Here is a 27,505-nt window from a genome sequence, read left to right on the forward strand (position 1 = left end):
CCTAACTGCAATGAACACTTATTTTTAGGAAAATCATCTTATTCACCTGCCCTAATTTTGTAATTTTATTGGGATTAATTCTTTCTTTTAAAGACTCTTAAAATCAGATGCATCAAAGATGTAAATATTATCCCCATAAAGAGTAAAATTGGCATTCCATGAGGCGGGGGAAGACAGAGTAACAACACTTAGTGTATAATGTTCAATATTAGAGGGCCACATATGGTGTCTCATAATGAAAAAAAATGCACAAGGAAATTATTTTCTTACCTTTTTGTTGATTTCATGTTCAAGGTCATCAGAAACCTAAATTAAAGAATGAAAATAACATGTTTACTTCTCTGAAGGGCAAATTCCGAATTTGCCAGCCACATATATGCACATATTTAAATAAATACAGTTAAACTTGTTATTCTTTTTATTTCTTAAGATGGGAATCTATTAATGACATAAAGCCATGAACAAAAGCTAATTTTAATGCTCTTTTCCTCCTTTGTTGACAGTTTTCACCTATTTAGATCCTTCCTAATGATAATTTAATTAGTGATTTAGTCATGGGGCTTGGGAAATAATCAGTGTGGTCACCTCCCCTTACAGGTAAAGGTCAGCAAGCATGAATAGTCACTCTTCAGCAATTTAACACTCATGGCTGGTATTGATAAAGGCTTTATGTAGTAATGCAGCATAAAGTTAAGCACCAAGTCTTAGTAGGTATCCAATAGTCTGAAAGAAGTCCTAATTCTCTATCAGAAAAAGTAGAGTATAATAGCTATAATCCTTTAGCTTTGCTCATCAGACAGATACTCTCTCATTTTCCTACAACCAAATGTATCTGTCAACCACCTGCATCTCCATCCACTTTTCTTCAATAATTAAGCATCCTTACTCCAAACAAATACCTCACCTTCACATCACTATGATTCCATCTACTCCCTTCTCAAGGAATTCACAGGCTATGCCCTCTCTCTCCTGCAAGACTTAACCTCTCCTTCTCTACCTGCACCATTTCCAACAGTTGGCAAACATACTCCAGATTCATTCACTTAAAAAATAACTCTCTTGACTCATTAGGCTACCTTTAACTGTCAGCACATTTCTTACTCCTCTTTATAGTACAACTACTCCAAAGTATAGTCTCTAATCACTCACATCTGTCTGCTCCAGTGCCCTCACCATTCCATTGAAACTTCTCTTTGTCAGGTCACCAATGTCACCAATCCAGTGGACACTCTTGAGTCTTCTTAATCACTCATTAGAATCATCAAAAAATCAACCACAGTGCCAGGTGCTAGGGAACTGGGGAGCTTTTTGTTGGTCAAAAGATACAAACTTTCAGTTATAAGAGGACTAAGTTTCAAGGATTGAATGTATAGCAGTGACAATAGTTAACATAACTGTATTATGTGCTGGAAAGGTGCTACAAGAGCAGCTCTTAAATGTTCTCACCACACACACACACAAAGGTAAGTATGTGAGATGACAGATGTGCTAACTAACCTGATTGTGGTTATCATTTCACAATATATACGTGTTTCAAATCATTGCATTGTACACCTTAAACTTACACAATAAATATTATGTCAATTATATTTCAGTAAAGCTGGGGAAAAAGATCAACCACATTATCTCTTTCTTTACACTCTTCTCTTGGCTTCCTTGGTCTCATTGCCTGGTTTCCCCTCCTACCTCTCTAGCTATACCTTGCTCTTCTTTTCTGGTCCTTCTCCTGTGACTCTGCCTTTAGATAGGGCTCCATCTGCACCTTCTTTCTTGCCTCTTCTTATGGGTCATCTCATTTACTTCCATGGTTTTAAGTAATATCTTCTGAACTCCCAATTTATCTCTCTAGCCCAACCTCTCTTCTAGATCTAGGTACAGGTGATGATTGTTGCAAGTGATGATGATAATGACAATGGTGAAGATGATCATGGCATCATCTAAGGCTTTTGTGGGAGTTATGGTGTGCCAGGCACCATTCTAAGTTCTTTCCATATAATAAACCCATTCACTCTCCACAATTGACCTTCACTTTGCAGATGGAGAAACCAAGGCACTGGGAGGTTAGGTAACTTAGCCAAGGTTATACAGTTAGAGAACAAACCCAGAGTCAGATGTCAATGCTATATAAACACTAGGAAGCACCGCCCCCTAAGTAACTCACATTCCTCAAACAGCCTGTCTTACCTGAAACTTCTGAATTCTTTCTCTTCCAGCTTCCCCATGGTCAACCCAGGTCCTCAAACACAAATCCTAGAGTCATCTTGCTTCCTTCTCTGTCGCTCACTTCCCCATGTTCAAACCATCAGCAAGTTGAATCATTGTTGATTCCTCAGTAGATCTTGAACCTGCTCAGTCCTGTTCCCACAGTCTAGTTAACAGCGTTGCCCAACTGCTCTTCCTTTGTGCACGTTTGCTTCCCTCTAAACTCCCCTCCATAAGGTAGGTAATCATGGTGATTAAAAAAATCCCTTCTAGGCTACATTGCCCCCCTCTTTAAATATTTTCACTGATCCACATTTCACTTAAAATCATCCCCCAAATCCTGCGTCACTAGTGCTCACCCGCCTGTGCAATTATATCTTGCTTCACTCCTCCCCTCACTCAGTCCACTCTGTTCACACTGTCTTTCATGACTACTGTGGTCCCTCGGCACATAAAGTTATTTTCCTGTTTCCGTGCATGGCTGGATCCTCTTTACCCTTTGGGTTCTGGTTTCCTTATTTGCTCCACTACATTATTCTCCATTTTAACACTCACTTTTAGTTTCATAATAGCACTTATCACAAATTGTAATTATATAATTGACTATTTACTTGTTTGTTGTCTTTTCCTGCTCCCTTCTTACACACTTTCATCAGACTCTAAGTTCCACAAGGGCACAAACCAAGTGTGTTTTGACCCTTCTGGGTTGTTATGGCCTAGACTATCCCTGGCACTTAGTAGGTACACAGTAACCATTTTTCTTGGCTGAATGGTTGCATGGATGAGAATATTTTTATGCTTACTCTACGTTAGCAGGGAGATGAGATATCTAACTAGCAGGGCTGGTTTTGTAATGAGGACTTGCTTGCGATGATCAGGGGTCACTTTTCTGATGATTTTAACAGGCTAACCTTTGCCACTGGGATGCTGCTATTGTCTCCCTATTCACCTAGAAATGCAATTTTCAACCAGTGAGCTGCAAGAATTTTTAAAACATGAAATACTTGACTACTTAGTCAAGGACACTGACCTCCTTTCCCTTAGATTGTCAAATTTTAAAAATGGCAACAGCCAACACAACAATACCATCCACTGTGAATGAATCAAAACTATACATAATTTTTGTCAGATAAGCAATAAATATATTTTTTGGTGTGACTCAGAATTTTAGTAATTAGATTATGTGTGTCATGAGATAAAAAAGGTTGAAAATCACTGACCTAGAATAATGCAGTAAATGCTAATATTTAAAGGACACTGGCCAAATGGGTAGTGGTCAAGTGGGGATGACTAATGAGTGATTTAAATGTCTTTCCTAACTTAATATTGTATGTATCTTGAATTCAGATATTAATATGGTCACCCAACTTAGAAGAGAAATTATAGGCTACTTTAGTCTCTTATGGTTGTTATATTTCTCAAATTTCATAAGTAACAGCTGCTACCACTTGAGAGTTGTGAAATAAAAGGGACACCAAGACTCTGACCTTCTTGACACTATTTGCAACAGCTTCCTTGTGACCCAAGTCATCAGCAGAAAGTTCATTTCCAAATTTGTATTCAGGGTGAGCTTCTTCTTCTTGATCAGCTGCACAAAACACACACACAAAAAAAATCTATGAGGCTAAATTACCACTAGTAGTTGGACCGTCTCTGTAATCTTGGGTGAACATAAGCCCTTTCAAAGGAGAAGGAAGCTAAAAGAAAATAGGAACACTGAAATATGCAAACGTTTTTTCAAATAAAGCTCTCACTAAACTCTTCTCAAGGAGCCTATCTTGTTATTTATTTTTTCCTCTTGCATCTCGCATGGTGTGTGACATGTTGAATGCTTGATTTTTCTTAAGTGAATGATTATCTCCATCCCAGTACTCTAACCCTAAAAATTAAAGCCTCAACACCTCAGGAATACCTGTAACTCATAAATAATATATTTTGATCTTCCATGAGATCTAGAGAAAATAAGAAGATACAAGAAAAGGAAAATATATTGATAACATTGAATAAGGAGACTAAAATGTCCACAAGTCATTGTGTCACAGAAAAATAAGAGCTTGGAAGGATTGTACTGCTACTGAAAACCATTTGTCAAAGTTGGCTTTTGTTTAGAAGGCTCTGAAGTCATTTTTCAGGCTCATGCCAGGGTGCTAAATAAAGTGGGAGCACAGGGGCAGGGCCCAAGCTGTAAAAGGAGGCACAGAAGCACTCGGGCCACTGGTCCAGGAAAGTGACAAGAACTCTGGTATCCACCCAATTTCATTGGTGGCAAAAGGGTAACCGTTTAGAAAATGAGCCACATGCTGGTGTGAGAGCTGGATTTCCATGATCTCCAGTAAAGAATTTGCCTAAAAACTAGCCAGTATCCTTGTCTTACGAAAAAACTGAAATAATTTTTGATTATGGACTCACAAGAGAGGTGAGCAGATCCATAAAAGTTAGAGATATTTTTCAAAAGCATGTTTAAAATGTGCAAAAGAAAACGCAAGAACAGGAGTAAAAGTAAAACTATTTTACTAATTTCAAGATGCCATCTCTCCCCATGCAAATTTTAATATAACTGAAATTGCAGCGTATCCTTCAATTGATGGTATTTAAAAATTAACTGGAAGCATTTTTCTTTTTAGTCAACTGATGTCATATTGGATTCAGAACTTGAGAGGTGGCTTATAGCAAGATGATATTTCAGGCATGAGATGAAGGTAAGGCAAGAGAACCCTCTGCCTCTGGAACTGATATTCTGATGAGGGGATATTCTGGAGCCAGATGATTAAAAACAAAACAAACGAACAAACAAAAAAAGTAGGTCAGACAGGGTTTGGGCAGGAAAAAGAATTTGAGGAGCCACAATCAGTCTTAATCTAGTCCAGTATCTTCATTTTACAGACGAGGAAACAGATTCAGAGATATGATTTGACTTGTGAGATCACAGAGTAAGATATGGACTAGATTTCTCCAGATTCCTAGCATAATGCTCTTAATGTGACACTGGGTTTCCATGACCCACAGTCTATAACAAAGGTTTTAAAACTTCCCAGAATTACTATTAAATTTCTATTTCATATACCTCTAGTCTAACCTGCCCAGCCAGATGTAACTACTTGAATTTAGGGGTATGTTCCATACAAGTGGTAGAGGCTTAAGAACTACTTTAAAAGAATTGTAAGAATGGATGTTGTCGTCTCTTGAGTGTGCAGATACACACAGACATGCATACAATACTGATATCCCCCACTGCTTGTCTCACAGTCCTAGAAGTCACATGCCCTTCTGAATCTAAATCCAGCTAATGAATGGGCACATGCTTGGACTGACTGAGAGTGTTTTCTATTTTTTAAAGCCTCCATGCAGCCTGCCCTCTTGAACCATGCTTGGTTTCTTCTCACCTGCTGTGTCAAAGTGTTTAAATTAGAGACTCTAGTCATTTATATGTAGTAGGATCATACTGTGATGTCAGGGTAATTATAGTCAACTGGTAGACCAGAACTATAGCTAAGTGTTACTCAGGGAAACTAAGAATCAAAAATATAACTGGTAAAGTGAAATTTTACCAGTTGCATATTTGCCCTTAAAGAGAAATTCAAGTAGATCATTCTATCATCTCAGCTAGTCTCCTACAGCTACACTATCCCTCATGATTATTTCCGTTAAAATTTAATCAAAATCTCAAGCATATTTTGAAATAACATGGGAGCCACTAGAGGCATATTTTTTGCCTATAAGAATAATTAACATATTCATAAAAGTTGAGAAAGTACCCTTAAGGATGATAAGTGGAATCACATTGACTATCATTTTAGATTAATGTGTGTGTTCAGAAAATTTCCCATCTTTGACTTCCATCAGTTATATTCTTTCTCCTTAAAAAATTTTAACACCCATTTTACATATTTTTGCTTTCTTTATATTCCTGTATATTAGAAAGGCAGTATTATAAGGTACAAAAGGAGTTAAGGCAATTCTAGGATTAAATCTTAGCCCCACTACTTACTAGCTATGAGATCATGTGCAAAATATGTTACCTCTCTCAGCTTCAATTTTCTCATCTATAAAAATGAATGTAATACCTATTCCATCAGGTTGAATAAAAATCAGATGAGGCGATGATGTAAACTGCTTGATCTACAGTTGGTATAACAATAGTATATTGTTATTATTATTTTTTTTCTTGTTAAATTATTCCATCATTCTTCAGTTTGTTTTACTGGATTATTGTATCTAGTGTTGCCTTCATGTATTTGATTGCCATCTATGAAGGGTAAGTTAAAAAACTTGTTTTTACCTAAAAACTCATCTCTTCAAATTTTAGAAGTATTTTAATGAACTTTTGAATATATTCCTTTCAATATTTTATTCTTAAATCTTGTTTAGGTTTATTATTTGCAAAAAATGTAAAATAATATAGTAGGCATTATAATAGCAGACTATTTTCCAAGACAACTGCAATAACATCTGCCTTCCCACTTGCTCTCTTCTACAATGTGCTCTTGTCTCTCATCCACCCCCTAGAACCTGGGAGGGTGCTAAGTCTGATTTGATGAATCACAGAGAGAGGAAGTATTATGTCCCAGTTCCAGGTATAGCTCTTAAATTGTTTAGCAGCTTCTGCTTTCTGCTTCTTGGAACAAAACTTGGCCATCATGCTGTGAGAAGCCCAAACCACATGGAAAGACCGCATGGGGGTGCTCTGGTCAGCAGGCCCCGCTGAGCTCCCAGCAGAGACAATTGCCAGCCACATGAGTGAGCCACTTTGGACAACTGGCCCAGCAGAACCCTCAGATGACTCCAGTCCCAGACGTCATCTCCTGGCAACTGCATGAGAAACCTAAGGAAGAACCACTAACCCGAGCCCAGATGATCCACAAAACTGGAAAAAATAATAGTGTTGTTTTAAGTCTCTAAATTTTGGGTGATGTGTTACACAGTAACAGATAACCATAACAGGTATTGATTAAATAATATTAGATATATTTGGCCTTCTAGACCTCCCCTGCCATATAGATCATATGAAAGTAAATCATTATGACTTTTCTTGGGGAGTGAAGTTGAACCCACAGTTTGCACGTGCAACATAAAGCACGGTTTAAAGTCTGCTCCATAGGAAGAAGTTTTTATCAAGGAGTTGTGAGTAAGATTAGTTAATTCTCACAGCTTTCAAGTTTTTACCTATAATATCAAACTTTGCTAAAATCTAGTCTTGTATTTCAGATGTTTATATAACAAATGAGAGTTTCTACAAGTATTTCTAAATTATTTAGCTCAATATCACTATAGAAATTCAAGGCCTTGTCTAACGAACAGACGCAAAGTGCAAGTTCACATTATTTTGTTAATCAATTCTCATGCTACATAAGCAACAAATAACTTTCTAAAAACATTCCAAACCTCTCAAAAAGACCCATTCAAAACCAAACATCACAGTTGTGGCTATATGGCTAAAGCAAAACTAAAGCTAATAGCAAATATTTAAATATTTTAAACAAGGCTGCCTTTGTTAAAATTGTCTACTTTTTAAATAAATCTAGTGAGCTGGTTATTTGAATGAATTTGAATTTATAATTTCACTACTGGTTTAGAGTTTTCACTTCATTTTGTGTGTGCATACAAATCAATCATTTACTTGAGGGTCTTTACTCACTTTCCTTTCCTTTTACCTTGCCTTACTACTATCTTCATTAACAACACTACAGTTTGTGTTCTGGATTATAGGAAGGGACTGCAAAATATTCTTTTCACTCCAACCCCTGCCTTCTATAGCAAGTGCTTTAAGGAGCCTCTAGCTGTGAATTTCTGCTAACCAGCTGACTGCACTATAGGAAGAAGATGACTAAATAACTAAGATATAGTGCCCAGGAAAACTGGAAGTAATACTATTTAGAAAATACCAAAAAATACCAAAATATTAAGTTTGCTGCATCAATACACACCTGACTCTTAAGAATTAAAACATTACTGACTTCCAGTAAAGATGGAGGTATAGGTAGATACATTTTCCCTCCTAGTGCAACCATAGAAAGAATTATAACCAGATCTCAAAAACAAATAACAAGCAGAACCATTAGAAAATTGAGCTATATAGAAGTCTGACAACCAAGGATTTAAAGAAGCCACATTCATCAATGGGTAGGAAGGGTGAAGTCATGGAGATGGGCAGAGTTGCAGTGTGGCTCAGACAAGTGGTGGCTCCCACATTCACCTGTGGTGGATTAAAATTGGGAGGGATACCCTGGGAATGAGATGCCAGTCCCAGGACAGAGCGCACAGTCCAGGGTTCCATCACCAGAATGATAAACGCTCATTACCACTAGCTGTAAAAACAAGTGGGGTTGGAGCGGTGGAAGAAACTGCCAGATTTTCACTGCTTAAAGGGCCCACATGTTCTTAGAATATATGCAAATCCCAGGAGAGCAACTGGAAGGGTGCCAATTGCATATGAGAAGTGGGTGAAGTGACTGGAAACAGGGCGAGTACTGGGCAAATCTCCAGAAGCCAGGCAGTGGCACTGTTCCCTCTCCAAGGCCCCACCACAAACACAGTCACAAAGTGGTGAAGCAGATGGTCCCACCCTGGTAATTATCTAAGGCTCCACCCCACAATATTTATAAGTGCTTTTGCTACATAGGCCACTCTACTAAGACAGGGAGTCAAAGCAGCTCTTTCTGATATACAGACTCAAACATAGGGAGGCTGCCAAATTGAGGAGGCAAAGAAATATGGCTTAAATGAAAGAACAGAACAAAGCCCCAGAAAAGGAACTAAATGAAATGGAGGCAGCCAACCTATCAGATACACTGGTGAAAAGGATGCTCAGAGAACTCTGAGTATGGCAAAAAAATAAAAATAAGTAAAGGAAGAAATGAAAGTTACACAAAGTGAAATAGAGAAAAAATATACAGGGAATCAACAGTGAAGGGAAAGAAGCTGAGATTTAAATCAATGATTTGGAACAAAAGGAAGACATAAACATTCAACCAGAACAGAAAGAAGAAACAAGAATTGAAAAAAAAAAAAAAAAAAAAAAAAAAACACAAGAAGAGGCTTACGAACCTCTGGGACAACTTTAAACATACCGACATTTGAATCACAGGGGTGTCAAAAGGAGAAGAGGAAGAGCAAGAAATCAAAAACTTCTTTGAAAAAAAAAATGAAAGAAAATTCCTTAATTTGGTGAAAGAAATAGACATATAAGTCTAGTAAGCACAGAGACCCAAACAAGTTGGACCCAAAGAGGACCACACCAAGACATATCATAATTAAAATGCCAAATGTTAAAGATAAAAGAGAATCTTAAAAGCAGCAAGAGAAAAGCAGAGAGTTACCTACAAAGGAGTTCCCATAAGACTATCAGCTGATTTCTCAAAAGAAACTGCAGGCAAGAAGAGGCTGGCAAGAAGTATTCAAAGTGATAAAAAACAAGGACCTACAACCTAGATTACTGTATCCAGCAAAGCTATCATTTAGAATGGAAGGGCAGATGAAGTGCTTCCCATATAAGGTAAAGCTAAAGGAATTCATCAACATCAAGTCATTATCATAGAAAATGTTAAAGGGAGTTATTTAAGAAAAGAAGATCAAAACTATGAATATTAAAATGACAATAAACTTGGGGCGGCTGCCCGAGCTGCGGCGGGAAGCACACAAAGGATTTTTGGCGACCACAGGCTGACCCGGAGAGGAGTCAGGCGGAGAGCAGATCTCTGCCCGCTGGCAGACACGGGACTCGACCAAGTGGCATTGGCGCTGAAGGACAGAAGACAGCGTGCTGCCGCGCAAGTGAGAACATAATTCTCCTTTATATTTTTCTCTAGTGGACGGTGGAGAGGGGAGGAAAGTTTGGGGGTGGTAGGCCGTTCTGGAGGAGCCCAGGTGCAGAGGCGCGCTCATCCACTCCCCAACCCTCCCCTTGGGTCATGGGGGCGCGCATAGGGAAGTGCTCTCACTCACTGGCCCAGGTGTGCGGGGCCGTGAGTCCAGGTGTCCCTCGGACACTCCCCAACGGACATAAGATCAGTGGCCCTACGGGCACAGGGAGGGCCCACTGAACAGGCAGAGAACCGTGCACAGACACCCCTAGACAGCTCCCGTGGGCGCAGGGCCCCAGGCCGGAAAGCAGACCACTAGCTCAGGCTCTGTTTGTGCCCACCCAGACGGGTGAGGGAAGGCGGGCGGCTGCAGCACGGGAACAGCGGGAGGCAGCGACCCACGAACGCTCGCTTCCACTGAGCACAAGTGTCCCCGGCCCTGCCCTAAGAGGCGAGAGACCAACTCCCGGAGCTCGGCTCAGCGGGACTGAGGGCACAGGGTGGCGCACGAGCGCGAAAGCACCTCAGCCCGGGGGCAGTGGGCGCCAATCCCGGGGAAAGCTCTCGGGCCGCCCGCGAGTGCAGGGACGCGCGCAGGGACTCCTCGGCGCGAACGCGGAACTGCTGCAGTCCAGCGACAGCAGGAGCCAATCCCGGTGAAAGCTCTCGGGCTGCCCGCGAGTGCAGGGACAAGCGCAGGGGCACCTCGGCGGGAACGGGGAACCACCGCGGCCCGGCAGCAGTGGGCTCCAACCGCGGGGCAAACTCTTGGGCCCCCTGAGCGCGCAGGGGCTCGCGCGCAAGGGCACCTCAACTGGCTCCAGCGGGCAGCAAGGGAGCGCGCCGTGCCGGCAACCGAGGGCGCGCACCATAGCGGCAACCGGGTGCGAACACCAGTCCGGCAAAAAACAAGAACCTCTGACCTGCCACACTAGACCAGCTGCGGACCCAGAAAAAGAAGGCAACACACCAAGGCTAAAACGGAGTAAAAACATCGTTCTTTTTTTCCAAATTTTTTCTCCCAAATTTTTTCTCCCTTGTTCTTTCTTTCTTCTTAATAATTTCTTTTCTTTCCTTCTTTCTTTATTCTTTTCCTGGGGTTTTTTTGGGGGGGTTTTGGGGGGCATGTATATATATATATATATATTTTTTTTTTATGTTCAATTTTTTTTCTCTCTTTTTTCTTTCTTTCTTCTGTATTCCTTCTTTTCTATCTTTCTTTGTTCCTTTCTTGCTTACCTTTTGGGGTTTTTTGGGGGGGGTTGTGGTAAATTTTTTATTTTCTTCTCTTTCTCTCTTTCTTCTTTTCTTTCTTCTATTTTCTTGGGGATTTTTTGGGGGGTGTTTTTCCTTCACCTCTTCCAATAATAACAAACTTTATCTCTAACGTGTTGCATATAACCTCTCCTTCTCATCCTTTCTCTTTAATCGTTGTTTATTCGTTTGTGTGTCTAGCTTAGCCCCCCTATCACTCTAAATAATATAATATAATTACTATATAAACCCAAATACAATACAATACCACTTTCTTACTATATTATGTATTTTTCTATCCTTTTCTTCTATTTTTATTAACATACAATGTAAATATTACTAACTGGCTTGCACAGTCTCAAATATTATTAATCTATCACCCCCTCTATCAAATATTATATTTTTCCTCCCCAATAACAACTCTTATCTATTCTTCTTATAGTATAAAAGCTCAAATCTCTTTACATTTATATTAATACGGGCTAGTTGGCTAACGATAGCAGGATAGAGTCGGGGATACTTTTTGAGGGGGTGGGTCTCCTGCCTGGGCTGTGTGTTTATGTCTTTAACAGCATATCCACAAAAGAACTCAAGACAAAGCGGATAGAGTGATTCTCAACCAACTAGCCAGAAGGAAGATCCTATCAAAGAACATCTGAAATATAACCGAACAGCATAAACAAACGACATAAAGGGTAACTCAAGAACATCAGGCTCAGGATATCAAAGAGACTGCACCACTGAAACTCCCAGACCTTCGATAAAGAATATTACACCACAAAGGAGGGAAGTCAAAGCAGACTACCCACCCCCCAAAAAACAAACAAATAAATAAAAACAAAAAGAATCCAACATGGTAAGACGCAAAAATAACCCCTCAATGAAAAGAAAAGAGGAATCCTCAGAAAGAGAGATAGACGAAATAGACATAGCCCAAATGTCAGACATGGAATTCAAAACAATGGTGGTAAAGAAGCTCAATATACTCGACATCCTTAAAATCAACTATGACAATCTTCAAGGAAGTTACCAACAGCTCCAAGAAAATTACAGGGAACTTGCAGAGAACTACACCAGCATCAAAAAAGACATAGAAATTGTTAACAAGAACCAGGAAGAACATAAGAATACAATCTCTGAACTGAAAAACACAGTAGAATCAGTCAAAAGCAGACTAAACGAAGCAGAGGATCGGATTAGTGAGTTAGAAGATAATGTAGAGAAAAACTCCCAGACAATACAGCAAAATGAAAAACGATTGAAAAAATATGAACAAGATGTAAGGGAATTACAGGATAGCATTAGGAAAAATAATTTAAGGATCATCGGAATACGAGAGGAAGAAGAAAAGGAACATGGAATTGAAAATCTGATAGGAGAAATAGTGACAGAAAATTTTCCGAACCTGATGAGAGAAAAAGCTATGCAAGTCCAAGAAGCAATGAGAGTTCCAATCAAGAGGAACCCCCCAAAACCCACTCCAAGGCACATCATAGTTAAAATGGCAACATTCCAAGACAAAGAGAGAATCCTAAAAGCAGCAAGAGAAAAGCAGCAAATAACATACAAGGGAGCTCCGATAAGGCTATCAACTGATTTCTCAACAGAAACATTACAAGCCAGAAGGGAATGGTCAAAAATATTTCAAGCAATGAAAAACAAAGGCCTACAACCAAGAATACTCTACCCAGTAAGACTCTCATTCAAAATAGAAGGTGAAATAAGGAGTTTCTCAGACAAAGGAAGACTGAAAGAATACATCTCCACCAAACCAGCATTGCAAGAGATGCTAAAGGGAGTGTTCTAAGAAAAAAGAAGGAAAAAACAAGAGAGGAGAGGAACAGAGATACAAAGGGAAATGAATAAATACACATCAATAATAACCTTAAATGTAAATAGATTAAATGCTCCAATTAAAAGACATAGGGTAACGGAATGGATAAGAAAACAGGACCCACATATTTGCTGTCTACAAGAAACACACCTCAAAACAAAAGATTTACACAGACTGAAAGTAAAGGGATATAAAAAAATATTCCAAGCAAACGGACCGGAAAAAAAAGCCGGGGTAGCAGTTCTCATATCAGACAAAATGGATTTCAAAGAAAGGACAATAAAAAGAGACAAAGAAGAACATTTCATAATACTTAAAGGAACAATCCATCAAGAAGATATGACTTTGATAAACATATATGCACCCAACATAGGAGCACCCAAATACATAAAGCAAATACTAGAAGACCACAAAAAGGATATCAACAACAACACACTCATAGTAGGGGACTTCAACACTCCATTATCAACAATAGACAGATCATCAAAGCAAAGAAACACCAAGGATATACAGGCATTGAACAACACACTAAACCACATGGATCTAACTGATATATATAGAATTTTTCACCCCAAAGAAGCAAAATATACATTCTTTTCAAGTGCACATGGGACATTTTCAAAGATAGACCACATGATAGGTCACAAAACAAGCCTCAACAAATTCAAGAAAATTGAAATCATATCAAGCATCTTTTCAGATCACAATGCCTTGAAACTAGAAATCAAACTCAGAAAAAAAAATCAAAGACACCCAAACTCATGGAGATTGAATAACATGCTATTAAATAATGAATGGGTTAACAATGACATCAAAGAAGAAATCAAGAAATTTCTAGAAACTAATGATAATGAGCACACAACAACCCAAAACCTGTGGGACACAGCAAAAGCAGTCCTGAGAGGGAAGTTTATAGCAATACAGGCATATCTGAAAAGGCTAGAAGAATCTCAAATAAAAAACCTAACCACAATGCTACAAGAACTAGAACAACAACAACAAACAAAGCCTAGGGCAAGAAGAAGGAATGAAATCATCAAGATCAGAGCAGAACTAAATGACATAGAGACTAAACAAACAATCCAAAAGATCAACAAAACTAGGAGGTGGTTCTTCGAAAAAATCAACAAAATCGACAAGCCTCTAGCCAGTCTAATCAAGAAAAAAAGAGAGAAGACACAAATAAACAAAATCAGAAATGAAAGAGGAGAAATCACGACTGATACCTCAGAAATACAAATGATAGTTAGAAATTACTTCAGACAACTGTATGACAAGAAATTTGACAATCTAGAAGAAATGGACAAATTTCTAGAAACATACAACCTTCCAAAACTGAATCAAGAAGAAGTGGAAAGTCTCAACAAACCAATAACAAAAAAGGAAATTGAAACAGTAATCCAAAATCTCCCGGCACACAAAAGCCCTGGACCAGATGGCTTCACAGGCGAATTCTACAAAACATTCAGGGAAGAACTAACTCCTATCCTCCTCAAACTGTTCCAAAAAATCCAAGAAGAGGGGAAAATCCCAAACTCTTTCTATGAAGCCAGTATTATCCTAATCCCAAAACCAGGTCAAGACACAACAAAGAAAGAAAACTACAGGCCAATATCACTGATGAACATTGATGCTAAAATCCTCAATAAAATATTGGCAAACAGGATCCAGCAATACATCAAAAAGATCATACATCATGATCAAGTGGGCTTCATTCCAGGGATGCAAGGATGGTTTAATATTCGCAAATCAATAAATATAATACATCACCTAAACAGAATGAAAGACAAAAATCACATGATCATTTCAATAGATGCAGAAAAAGCATTTGATAAAGTACAACACCCATTTATGATGAAAACACTCAACAAAATGGGAATAAAGGGAGCATATCTTAACATAATTAAGGCTATATATGAGAAGCCTGAGGCCAACATCATACTCAATGGACAAAAACTGAAAGCATTCCCCCTGAACTCAGGAACTAGACAAGGTTGTCCACTCTCTACACTCCTTTTCAACATAGTGTTGGAAGTCCTAGCCACAGCAATCAGACAAGAAAAAGAAATAAAAGGCATCCAAATTGGGAAAGAGGAAGTAAAACTTTCATTATATGCAGATGACATGATAGTATACCTAGAAAATCCTATAAACTCCACTAAAAGACTACTCGATATAATAAGTGAATTTGGCAAAATCGCAGGGTACAAAATAAATATACAGAAATATAAGGCATTTCTGTACACCAACAATAAAATAGCAGAGACAGAGACAAAAAAGAAAGTACCATTTACTATAGCAACAAGAAAAATAAAGTATCTAGGAGTAAACTTAATCAAAGAGATAAAAGACCTGTACTCTGAAAATTACATAACATTGAAGAAAGAAATTAAGGAAGATACAAATAAATGGAAGCAAATACCATGTTCTTGGATGGGAAGAATCAACATCATCAAAATGGCCATACTACCCAAAGCAATTTACAGATTCAATGCAATCCCTATTAAAATACCAATGACATATTTCACAGACCTAGAACAAATACTCCATAAATTCATATGGAACCAAAAAAGACCCCGAATAGCAAAAGCAATCTTGAGACAGAAGAACACAGCAGGAGGAATCACAACACCAGATATCAAACAATACTACAAAGCCACTGTAATCAAGACAGTATGGTACTGGCATAAGAACAGACATATAGATCAGTGGAACAAAATAGAGAGTCCAGAAATAAACCCAGGCCTCTATGGTCAACTAATCTTTGATAAAGGAGGAAGGAACATAAAATGGAGTGAGAAGAGCCTCTTTAACAAATGGTGCTGGGAGAACTGGATAGGGACATGCAAAAAAATGAAACTAGACCACCAACTTACACCACACACAAGAATAAACTCAAGATGGATAAAAGACTTAAATGTAAGCCGTGACACCATAAAAGTCCTAGAGGAAAACATAGGCAAGAAAATATCAGATATCTCACGTAACAATCTCTTCACGGATACATCTCCTAAAGCAAGAGAAATAAAGGAAAAAATAAATAAATGGGATTACATCAAACTGAAGAGTTTATGCTCAGCAAAAGAAAACATCAGCAAGATGAAAAGGAAACCAACCATATGGGAAAACATATTTGCCAATGACATCACAGACAGGGGACTGATTTCCAAAATATATAAAGAGCTGATATGACTCAACATCAAGAAAACAAACAACCCAATTAAAAAATGGGCAAGGGACCTGAACAAACACTTCTCCGAAGAGGACATACAGAAGGTCCATAGACACATGAAAAAATGCTCAACATCATTAGCCATCAGGGAGATGCAAATAAAAACCACAATGAGATACCATTTTACACCAGTCAGAATGGCCATCATCAACAAATCAACAAGCAACAAGTGCTGGCGAGGATGTGGAGAAACGGGAACCCTACTGCACTGTTGGTGGGAATGCAGACTGGTGCAGCCACTATGCAGAACAGTATGGAATTACCTCAAAAGATTAAAAATGGAACTGCCTTTTGAACCAATGACTCCACTACTAGGATTATACCCGAAGAATCTTGAAACCCCAATTCAAAAGAACTTATGCACCCCTATGTTCATTGCAGCACTGTTTACAATAGCTAAGTGCTAGAAACAACCTAAGTGCCCATCTGTAGATGAGTGGATCAAAAAACTGTGGTACATTTACACAATGGAATACTATGTAGCAGAAAGAAAGAAGGAACTCCTGCCATTTGCAACAACATGGATGGAACTAGAGAGAATTATGCTTAGTGAAATAAGCCAGGCAAAGAAAGAAAAATACCACATGATATCACCTAATACAGGAAACTAAAGAACAACACAAACAAAGGAACTAAATAGAACAAAGAGCAGAATAGCAGTCAATAGGGGGGAGGGGAGAGGGAGAGAAGGGGGATAAGTAAGGGAAGGGTTTAATTAAAGAGCCTGTATGAAAGACTCATGGACATGGACAACGGGGAGGGATATGATTGCGGGAGAGGGGATGGGTTGGGTGGGGGAGAGAAATTGGGGGAAAAGGGGACAACTGTAATTGAAAAACCAAAATAAAAAAATTAAAAAAAAAATAAAATAAAATGACAATAAACTCACAACTATCAATATCTGAATCTAAAAAAAAAAAAAAAACAAGAACAAAAACAAACTGAGCAAACAATCAGAACAGGAATAGAACCATAGGCATGGAGATCATTTGAGGGTAATCAGCTGGGAGGGGGAAGGGGGAAAATGGGGGAAATGGTGCAGGAATTAAGAAGCATAATTGGTAGGAAGAAAGTAGGCAGGGGGATGTTAAGAATAGTATAGGAAAAGGGGAAGCCAAAGAACTTGCACTACCCATGGACATGATAGCAGGGGGTTGGGAGAGGATTACTGGAGGGAAGGGGATACTGGGAAGAAAGGGGCAAAGGGGGAAAAATTGGGACAACTGTAACAGCATAATCAATAAATATACTTTGTAAAAGAATCAAAACATTACATTATATGAAAGGGTCCACTAAGACAAATTCTTTTTTATTTTAAAAAGTCTTTTTGTGACATGTAAATAAATAAAAAACAAACAACGTACCACTTTCTATTTCCTCCTCATTATCATCTTCTAAGATGTTAACTGGAGCAGTGGATTCTCCAGCTTCCATCATGCTTTTCAAAGCTTCGAGCTGTTCTAGAAGGAGAAGATGATATATGTTAAATCATTTATAAAACCTAGGCTTTAAGATCTACACTAAGGTGGCAATAAAATAGGAAAGGAAATGTATTGTCTATGGGGTATGTTTCTACAGCCACTGTCTCACCCAGTCCTGGTGGTTGACCTTAAGAAACATGCAATGATCATATCTACACATGATGAAGAACTACTGAAACATGGGTGAATTGCTAAAACTTCTGGTCAGAGGTTTGGGGGGGGGGCTCAGTCACAGTGAAGGATGATTTTAAGTCTTTAAAAAAATAGTTATTGCTTATTGAACAATTATGTACAATTAAGCCCATTCAATTGTCAGAACCACCTTATAAACCACTATCCTCATTTTACAGATGAAGACACTGAGGGCCTCAGAGACCCTGAAGTTCTGAGAATTTTCCATGGGGCCCCCTATGTCTACTTTGGCTGATGTTGTTCCTCCCATTCATTCTGATAAATCTAGATTGCCCAAACAGTAGAGGGTAATCTGCAACAATAATTCCCTCTTCTTTCAAAAATCTTTTCTAACCAACTATTCCCCAAACTAGCTGAATTTTGGCTAATCCCCTCCCCTACTCCAGCTCAAAATTCTATGAAATTCTTGTCCCTTTCTTTCTTGTGATCAATTGTTCCTTAGCTCCTTCAGGAGCCTTCTTAAGCCAAACATTTTATTTATTTTTTTATTTATAACTTTTTTCCCATTTTTAAATCATTTTTATTTTTCCATTACAGTTGACATACATTATTATATTAGTTTCAGGTGTACTCCCCAGTAATTAGACATCACATAAGTTACAAAGTGATCATCCTGATGACCTGACACTATACATAATTATTACACTATTATTGACTATATTCCCTATACTGTACTTTACATCCCCATGACTGTTTTATAACAACCAATTTGTACTTCTCAATCCTTTCACCTATCTCCTCAAATGCCATCCCATCTGGCAATCATTAAAATGTTCTATCTATGACTCTATTTCTGTTCTGCTTGTTCACATTGTTTTTTAGATTCAATTGTTGCAGTATATGTATTTTTTGCCACTTCATTGTTCATATTTTTAATCTCCCCCCCCCTTCTTCTTGTTTTTCTTCTTCTTCAAGGAGACCCTTTAACATTTCATATAATACTGGTTTCATGATAATGAACTCATTTAGCTTTTTCTTGTTTGGGAAGTTTTTTTTATCTGCCCTTTCATTCTAAATGATAGCTTTGGTGGGTAGAGTAATCTTGGTTGTAGGTCCTTGCTTTTCATCACTTAGTATTTCTTGCCAGTCCCTTCTGGCCTGCAAAGTTTCTTTTGAGAAATCATCTGACAGACTTATGGGAGCTCCCTTGTAGGTAACTAACTGCTCCTCTCTTGTTGCTTTAAGATTCTCTCTTTGTCTTTAAACTTTGGCACTTAAATTATGATGTGTCATGCCATGGGTCTCTTTGGGTTCATCTTGTTTGGGACTCTCTGCACTTCCTAGACTTGTATGTCTGTTTCCCTCACCAAAGAAGGAAAATTTTCTGTCATTATTTCATCAAATAGGTTTTCAACTTCTTGCTTTCTCTCTTCTCCTTCTGGCACCCCCATGAGGCAAATGGTGGTATAGCTGAAGTTGTCTCAGAAGCTCCTTACACTATCCTTATTATTATTATTATTTTTAATTCTTCTTTTTACTATTCTAATTAGGCATTTTTTGCTTCATTCTATTCTAAATCCCTGATTTGATTCTCGGCTTCATCTGTTCTACTATTGATTCCTGTAAATTATTCTTCATTTCAGTTAGTGTGTCTTTTGTTTCTGACTAATCATTTTTTATGTTGTTGAGGTTTTTCACTAAGTTCATTGAGCATCCTTATAACCAGTGTTTTGAATTTTGCATCTAGTAGATTGCTTGTCTCCATTTTGTTTAGTTCTTTATTTGGAGTTTTGTTCTGTTCTTTCATTTGGGCCATGCTTCTTTGTCTCCTCATTTTGGCAGCCTCCTTGTGTATGTTTTTATGTATTAGGTAGAGCCGCTATGTTTTCCAGGCTTAGTAGAGTAGCCTAATGTAGTAAATGGTCTATTGGGTCCAGTGGCACAGCGTTCCTGAGCACTCAAGCTGGACATTCGAGATGCGTCTCCCTCTCTATTTACCATGTGAGCTGTGTATATCCTGGTCATAAACCCAGGTGGATCACCTGCAATGACTGGCTGTAACCACCAACCACTGACTTCTGGCCACTGTGGAGAATAAACTGTGCAGGGGTCCACCCCACAGAGCAGGACTTACTTCAGCAGGGCTCTGATGCCCTTTGAGTCTACCCCCTGAGTGTGTCACTGTGGAATTGATTGGGTGGTGATGCTTCGACATGGTCTTAAGCTATCCACTTGGTTTGCTGGCTGGCTCTGGAGCCTCCTGGGAAGTGCAGGCCAAGGTCAGCCACCACTTGTGTTCTGCCTGGGACCACAAAGCATGAGATACAAAGCTATCTGCAGATGGCCACTACTTGTGCTGGACTTAGAGGTTCTCAGGAGAAGCCAAGCTCTGAACCAAGGCTGGCTTGTGCTAGTGCCAGGCATGAGGCCACTTAGCAAGAGGTATGGGGCACGCTGAGGCCAGATGCTGATTTTAAGAAAGTCTGAAGCATGCGCTAAGACAGGCCATTCACATGGAAAAGCTAGCTACTGGAAACAGCGTGGGTGGGTTTGCAAGTTTGGTACGGGGTGCCTCAGAGAATCACCAAGGTCGGGCAAACAGTGAACAGGTTGATGGAGACTCAGATATGGCCTCCTGCTGGCTCTGTACAGGGAGGGATCATCAAAGGAGTAGTGGCCTACACCAGCACTTCTGTCTGGGAGAAAGCTGCCCCCCCCCCCCCCATCCCAGCACTTGTCCTGATGCCAGATAATTCACTTCCTCCCTCTATGTCACTGGTGCCTTACAAGTGGTTGCCCCAGTACTGGAGCTCAGAGGGAGGAAGTCTGAGTCAGTCTATGTGTGGGCTCTTTAAGAAGAACTGCCTGCAACTGCAGAAGCCCTCTGTTTCCCTCAACCTCAATACCGACTGGTTTTCAGAAATTATGAGGACATCTCTTCCAAGCACTGGAACCCTGGACTAAGGGTCCTGCTGTGGGGCTGGGATCCCTTGTTCCGCAGGGGGAATCTCCACAGCTGAGACACCCTCCTGGATTTTTTATATGCCATATGTGGATATGGGACCAGCCCACCAGGCATCTCCAATCCTCCTACTAGACTCGATGTGGTTTCTTTTTTAATTCTCTATTTTAAGTCTTGATAACAGAAGTCCATAATTAAAGGACAATTTAGGTCAAGTGACAGAAAAGAAATATGCTCATTGAAGGCTAACAAAACTTCAGGAAAAAGTATATTTGCAACTGTTATAACCAGGGTTATTATTCTAATATATAATAAACCCCTGTAAGTCAGTAAGATAAAACTAAAATCACCTTCAAAATCGATAGTGGGTAAATTATAAATAGTGATAAAGAAACTAGTTATCAAAGACATACAAATAAAAATTAAAGTATTATTTTTCTTCTATTATTGGGCACATGTACTATAAAAATGGCCAATAGCCAGCATGAAGAATGCTGGGCAACAGGCAGTCTCACATGTTATAGGGAGAGTGTAAAGTGGTACAACTTTTCTGAAAACAGCATAATAAGATATATCACAGCATAAAATGTATATGTGCTTTGATCTACCAACTCTAATTGTACCAATTGATTGCAAGGAGAAGGTTGCACAAATATCCAAAATGAATATTCAGGCATGTTTATTATCATTGTTATTTTCATAGTAATGGAAATCCATCAACTTGGGACTCATTAAATTGTCCCATATTCCACAATAAATTCTGTACTGTGTTTCACACATTGGAGTTAAAATTAGTATTTAGATTTACACCCTACTGAATGTAAATATATTTAATTGGTAAAAAAATAATTTTAAAAATTAGTACATTTAACATGATCCCAGTGTTTTTAAAATGAATGTATATATATAAACATGAATGTATGTGTATAGTACATGTATCTATGTGTAATATAATTTAGTGCTATTTTGTTAGTTTCTTATACTTTATTGTTGTCTTCATTTTCCAAAGGCATCATTGGAAAAGTAAACTATTATTAATATAATTAAAAATTTTAATTTAGACTATCTAGGGAAAAAACACAATGCAGTCACATAATAGTTGATGCTACTAATTTATTGAACAAGATATTTGCTTAAAGAAAATATTTTCAAAGAAAACGTTCTAGAAAAACACAGGGGGAAATACCTAAATAAAATAACTTTTCTTTCAATTTCTGTACACACACACACACACACACACTTTCAAATTTACCTAGGATCCCTAGATACATATGTATCACATGAGCAAACTGCAAGGGGACTTTTGATGAATTCTAAAATGCTTCTTCCACTCTTTTCATTTCTCCTTGGGACCCCACTAAATTCTATTATATGAATATACTTTTCCCACTGTAGAAATGAAACTCAAAAGGAAATGTGGCAACTTTGCTCTGGAAAGTATATGTAACATCATCACTATACCCTTTTCTCCCCCAAATCAGTAGTGTTAAAATGTATTGCATTCTAGATAGCTGAATTGTTGAAACACACAGTGTATGTATGCTTCCATCATAGATGCATGTGTTTGACTTACTTTGTTCAACCTCGGGTTTCAGTCGTTTATTTTTGATGAGTATTTTTCTTTTGAGGTCATTGGGGGATGGCAAGGACCTGCCTGGTTCGAGCTAGAGAGAAACAGAAAAGGCTGCATTAATGACAGGTTGTGGTTCTCCGTTCTCACTCTCAGCCCAGAATAAGCATGGAGGCCTGTAAATTATACCATCCAAATCCACTAGATGGCAGTCAGCACAGTTTTATAATTTTCTTCCCCCAAATTAGCCCATCATATCACTTTGCCCTAGACTGTTGTGGCAAACTTGATGCCCACACAGCCTCTAGGGTATGCAGAGCTGTTCCACCTTTCCCAGTGGAGCTGCCTCTGACCTGGGGTGGTGTCGGGGGAGTAGCTCCTGTCCAGCCTCTGGCTTGGCCCCTTTTAAATCTTTGGTAAAGTACAAAGAATCATTGTGCCAGCTCAGGTCAGAATTGGCTTTCCCAACCACAAGTTTCCCCGACTCCACCCCACCCCCACCCCCACCCCCACCAAGTGTTGGGTTGCACAGTAAGCCTGTCTGCTCATTCTGATCCAACCTCAACACTTGGTACTGTGGTTTTGTGGGTTCAATAAGGGAAACGAAAGGGAGTGGTCCTATTGAAATCTGGCCACTATTATGGTTTGATTAAATTTATGTCTGCAAAGGAAGTGTCCCTTTCTTCCATTACTTCTGATCCACAGAACTGTGCCATATCTAGCCATTCATTCCCTATTCCCCCATCCATTACCTATATATCCACCCACCCACCAGCCCATACACCCATCCATTCTTACCCATCCACCCTTCCAGGCATCCATGCATTTTTGAAACTAATTTTTATACTACGTATTACATGCAAGGCATGATGCATTCCTGTCTTTGTTGTCTCAGATGAAATTTTGCTGAAATTCTGCTTCTTTTGGGAAGCTTGTTGTAAACTGGCCTGCTCCCCAGCAACCTCTCTTGAACCTCGATGGCTCAAATAAATATTCGACACATCATAGGCCACCTTCCTTTTTAGTTATGTGTTTACATTTATGTCCACCCTGCCTCCCACCCTTCCCTCCACCCCGCTGCATCCCGTGATTGACAGCTCTTCAGGTTAGGGAGCAGGTCTTAACTCCCACTTACAATACCTATATTTCTCATAACATCTTCTATGTATGTGCATATCACTTCACAAAGAACACAGTGGTCTTTTCACAAAAGCAATTACCTTAGCTCAATGAAAAAGTAAAATAAAATAAAATAAAATAAAATAAAATAGAGGGCCCAGGTGGAAAAGAAAAAGATAAAATATCAGGGATGTTTCTTAGTGGGTTCCCTTCTAAGCAGTTTGAGACAAGGATTCAGACACAGGTAGTTTGTTTGGGAGGCTGCCCCATGAAACTCCGAGAGGAGAAGAAAAAGCAATGGTGTATTATCAGGCAAGTTATCACTCTGGGAAAGTGGAAAAGGATCCTGCTGGGGAACCCTTGGGGACCCTTGGAAACATGTGCTCAGAGTTATCCCTCCTGAAGAGTGGGGGAGCATGGGGTGTGGGTGTTAATTCCCTGGAACTTCTAGCTTGTCTTTCACCAGTGACACAGCAGGCTCCAGTGACCAGAGCTCTCCTGAGGGGGCAGGGTAGAGGGGAGGACGCTGCAGGTGCTGGCAGTCAGCAGAAAGTCAGGCCAGTACACAGAAACAAGTGATGTGTAGACACGACAGGGTACCTATAGCTATGGCTTCAGTAAGTTAAGAGAATCAGGGGGCAGGTGCGAAGGTTGCAAATATTTGTGTCTCCTTTTCTTTTTACCTCCCATAGATCACTTCTGAAAAAGTTCATTGTTCAACCACTGATTGTGTTCACAGGTTACACAAAGCACCTTCCTCATGTCAGTCGTTGTAACCTTCTACTGCCACCCCATGCTACCATGTTTGGGCACACCAGCTGCTTGTCAACAGTGGGGCAAAATTTTCTTACTGTACATTGTTTAATACTTTAATTCTGTTAGCTGTCTAGCACTCATAAGATCTGTGACAGTGAATCTTAACCACTTGTAAAAATGAACTCTCTGGAATGATTGTGTAAAAAAAATTGTATGCAATTAAAAGGCGTTCATAGACCCCACAAAACCTATTGATGGCCCACAGGTGGGTGGTTCTTTGCTTGATGAAGGAATTTCCAGGTATAAAAATGAAACTCAAAAAACAAATGTACATATAACATTGCTCAAGTATTTGTTTTGGAGTCTAGAACTTGAACTTCAGGCTCTTGTGACTTCAGTTTGTTAACTTCCCATAGCAACAGACTCTGTGGGTGCTGGACCCTGGGTGCACATGTAACTAAAGTTGAGAATGCCTGCTGAGTCTAGACTCTTGGCCAGTGGGCACTTTTTAAAAGTTTAGGACAGAGATATCAGAAACCAAAATACCCCAAGATCTTCTGAATTAAATTGAACCGAACGTTTATTTTATGTCTTTCTCTACACATCCCACTGAAGCACAATGAAAGCTTCCCTGTACCAACAAATTTAAATAAATAGAAAGATCTTTAGCATTAGTCCTCCAGATCTACTTGACCCCTTAGAAATGAATTTCAAAACAATTCCATTCATGTTAGAAATATGGTTAGCTAAAAATACATACTGGATGTGATTCAAGTGCTTGTTTCAACAGGAGATCCCCAAATAGATCTTCGCAATATTTGGACATCTTGTACTGTTGATATTTGCTGGAAAGAAAGAACTGGCATTTGTAAATTCAAACATCCATTAACCATCTAAGAAGAAGAAACACTCATTCCTAGGCGAGTAAAAACTCCCACTCTACAAAATGCATGACTGTCCTCTTGATGTTAATGTAAGAGGTACTGTTATATACCACAAACTTTAACCAGTGTCATTAAAAAAGTAGATTTTGCCCCCACACCAAGAGCTGGAAAACAGAATAAAAAATGTCTTTCAAGTTCATGAGGTCTGATTTCAAATATATTGCCAAGTTCTTCCAACTCAATGTACCTTTGGGCAAGGGGTCCTGATATCTGCCCTTTTGTTTAGTGAAAGCATCTCTAAAACACATTAAGATGACTTAGGGGTTTCATTTGTTTGCTTCCTTTTCGGGGAGGTAGGGAGCAGTAGTGGATTAGTTTTTTGTTTTGTTTGTTTTGTTTTTTGCATAAGACTAACTATGTGGTACACAAGACCAAACACACTATTTGGTTATTTAAAAAGATATAGAGCAGGTGTGGAGAATGGGGATTAGGAAATAATGCTTAGAGACTTGGAGTAGGATGAATTATTATACCTGCAGTGATTTTCAAAGGAGAGAATTACAGGATATTCAGATGTGACAAATGCAGTTTCCTTGATGGCTTGAATAACATCCTTTAAAGATAAAAGAGTGTTAATGAGAGAGAAGAGAAACAACAACAATAATAAAAAAAAAACAAAAAGGAAGAAAGAAAGAAAAAGAAAGAAAGAAAGAAAGAAAGAAAGAAAGAAAGAAAGAAAGAAAGAAAGAAAGAAAGAAAGAAAAATTAAGGCTTCTGAAACCAATCAGAGACTACTAGTTTGAGCTTTTCAGAAAGTCAATTCCTTGCTCAATAATCTGCCTGGACAGATTCAGAGTTCACTTTCTGGCTGAGCAGGTGAACTTTTAGCACAGTGATTTGCACAACAGGCCACTATTCTGCTCCTCCTGCCTTGAGGAGAAACGTAACGTATTGGTAATAACCTACGGACTGCTGGAAGGCTTTGTGAACTTTTCTCTGCATCTGGGAATCAGTGACTCCTGTGAACTGATGTGACATTTACAATATCCCTTGCTTTGTACTAGCCTGGTGAAGGGTGGGGTGGGACCAAGGGAGAGGTTTTTCCCTGGTTAAACAGCATGTGAAATAAAACAGGGAGGTGCTCTGGAGGCCCCTCTCTGAACTAAGAGCTTGGTCACTTGAAACTACTTTTGAATGAGCTGAGCATGTCCCTAACTACAATCTCTCATGACAGACAGCTGGCCTCACTCTCTGCTTAGCTTTAGAAAGCATGGATACAAACCAATGCTTCTACAGTCAGAGCATCATATTTGGTAAAAATCCCCAACCTTGTTAACCACAGGGCAAGTCCTATCATTCAGTTAATTGGGGAAATATTTAGTAATAGTTACCTATGGACGTCTGTTTGAAATGAAATGCCCTAGGTTAAATAATCGTGGCGTGGAGTATTTTATTGAGCATTCTTATGGCCAAAGTGGTCTTTTAGTTATTCTTGCTTAAAGATTCTTCCCAGGTGAATGAATGAATGCACCTTTGATTATCTACTTTAGCTGACCAAAGAATTATACCTTGAGGAAAATTTTGGCCCTATCCATGGGTTCTCCTTTGCTCACCTCCAAACTGAGGAGGAAGGGCCTTCTTTTCAGCTGAGCTCCTTACTAGGCTCCTTAGGTCTTAAAGAGGACATCAGCCCTTCCTGTCAGTCTGGCTGGCTAAGCAGAGCCATAGCTTGCCATTTGAAAATGCTCTTGGTACTTCTCAGGAGCATAATGTTGAATTAATTGCTGCTCAAAACTCACCATCATCTTGAGTTTGGATGGATATGTATGGAGTATTACGGATATAGGACACTTCTGGTGATTTGCCACATGCAGGCAGAATTGAGAGCCACTGATCCAGAGGTTGCAATAACTATTCTGAGTTACGCCAAACTGACAGAGACCCATGTACCTGACATATCAGCCAACTACAGAATTTCACTTCTGACTGGTCTTCCGGCAGGATGTCATTGTAACGTATTGAGGAACATTCTAAGAAACCCACCTTCAAACTAGACATAGAGATAACCAAAAGGCCATTACTGAGATGCTTATTTGTAGAACTGTACATTTCCCTCTATGAGGATCCTCGAGGGAAAAATCTTCCCTCTGGTGTCAGTACTGGGAATAACTGCTTCTCTGGACCAACTGCTCTGTCTGCATTTTACAGATCCTGTGAATTATCATGATTTTCTCCTTGCTCTAAAGTCTAGAAAGTTTGGAGTCCAATTTGTGGTTTGGT

At 39.2% G+C, this 27,505-nt stretch overlaps 1 protein-coding gene across 3 annotated transcripts in view; it reads right to left on the bottom strand.

Moving 5' to 3' along the window:
- The window catches only part of PLCB4 (phospholipase C beta 4), a 405,706-nt gene that overhangs the window by 65,155 nt on the left and 313,046 nt on the right, over positions 1 to 27,505 (bottom strand). For all 3 annotated transcript variants that reach the window (XM_090286058.1, XM_090286056.1, XM_090286057.1), the window contains exons 15-20: positions 25,759 to 25,838; positions 25,102 to 25,186; positions 22,470 to 22,560; positions 17,686 to 17,781; positions 3,690 to 3,790; positions 271 to 306 (exon numbers count right to left, since the gene is read on the bottom strand). In XM_090286058.1, coding sequence (XP_090142184.1) covers positions 271 to 306; positions 3,690 to 3,790; positions 17,686 to 17,781; positions 22,470 to 22,560; positions 25,102 to 25,186; positions 25,759 to 25,838 — 489 coding nt within the window. The remainder of the gene's footprint in view (positions 1 to 270; positions 307 to 3,689; positions 3,791 to 17,685; positions 17,782 to 22,469; positions 22,561 to 25,101; positions 25,187 to 25,758; positions 25,839 to 27,505) is intronic.

This window comes from Furipterus horrens, unplaced genomic scaffold (assembly GCF_987537825.1).
Source record: "Furipterus horrens unplaced genomic scaffold, mFurHor1.1.pri manual_scaffold_8, whole genome shotgun sequence".
NCBI lineage: Eukaryota > Metazoa > Chordata > Mammalia > Chiroptera > Furipteridae > Furipterus > Furipterus horrens.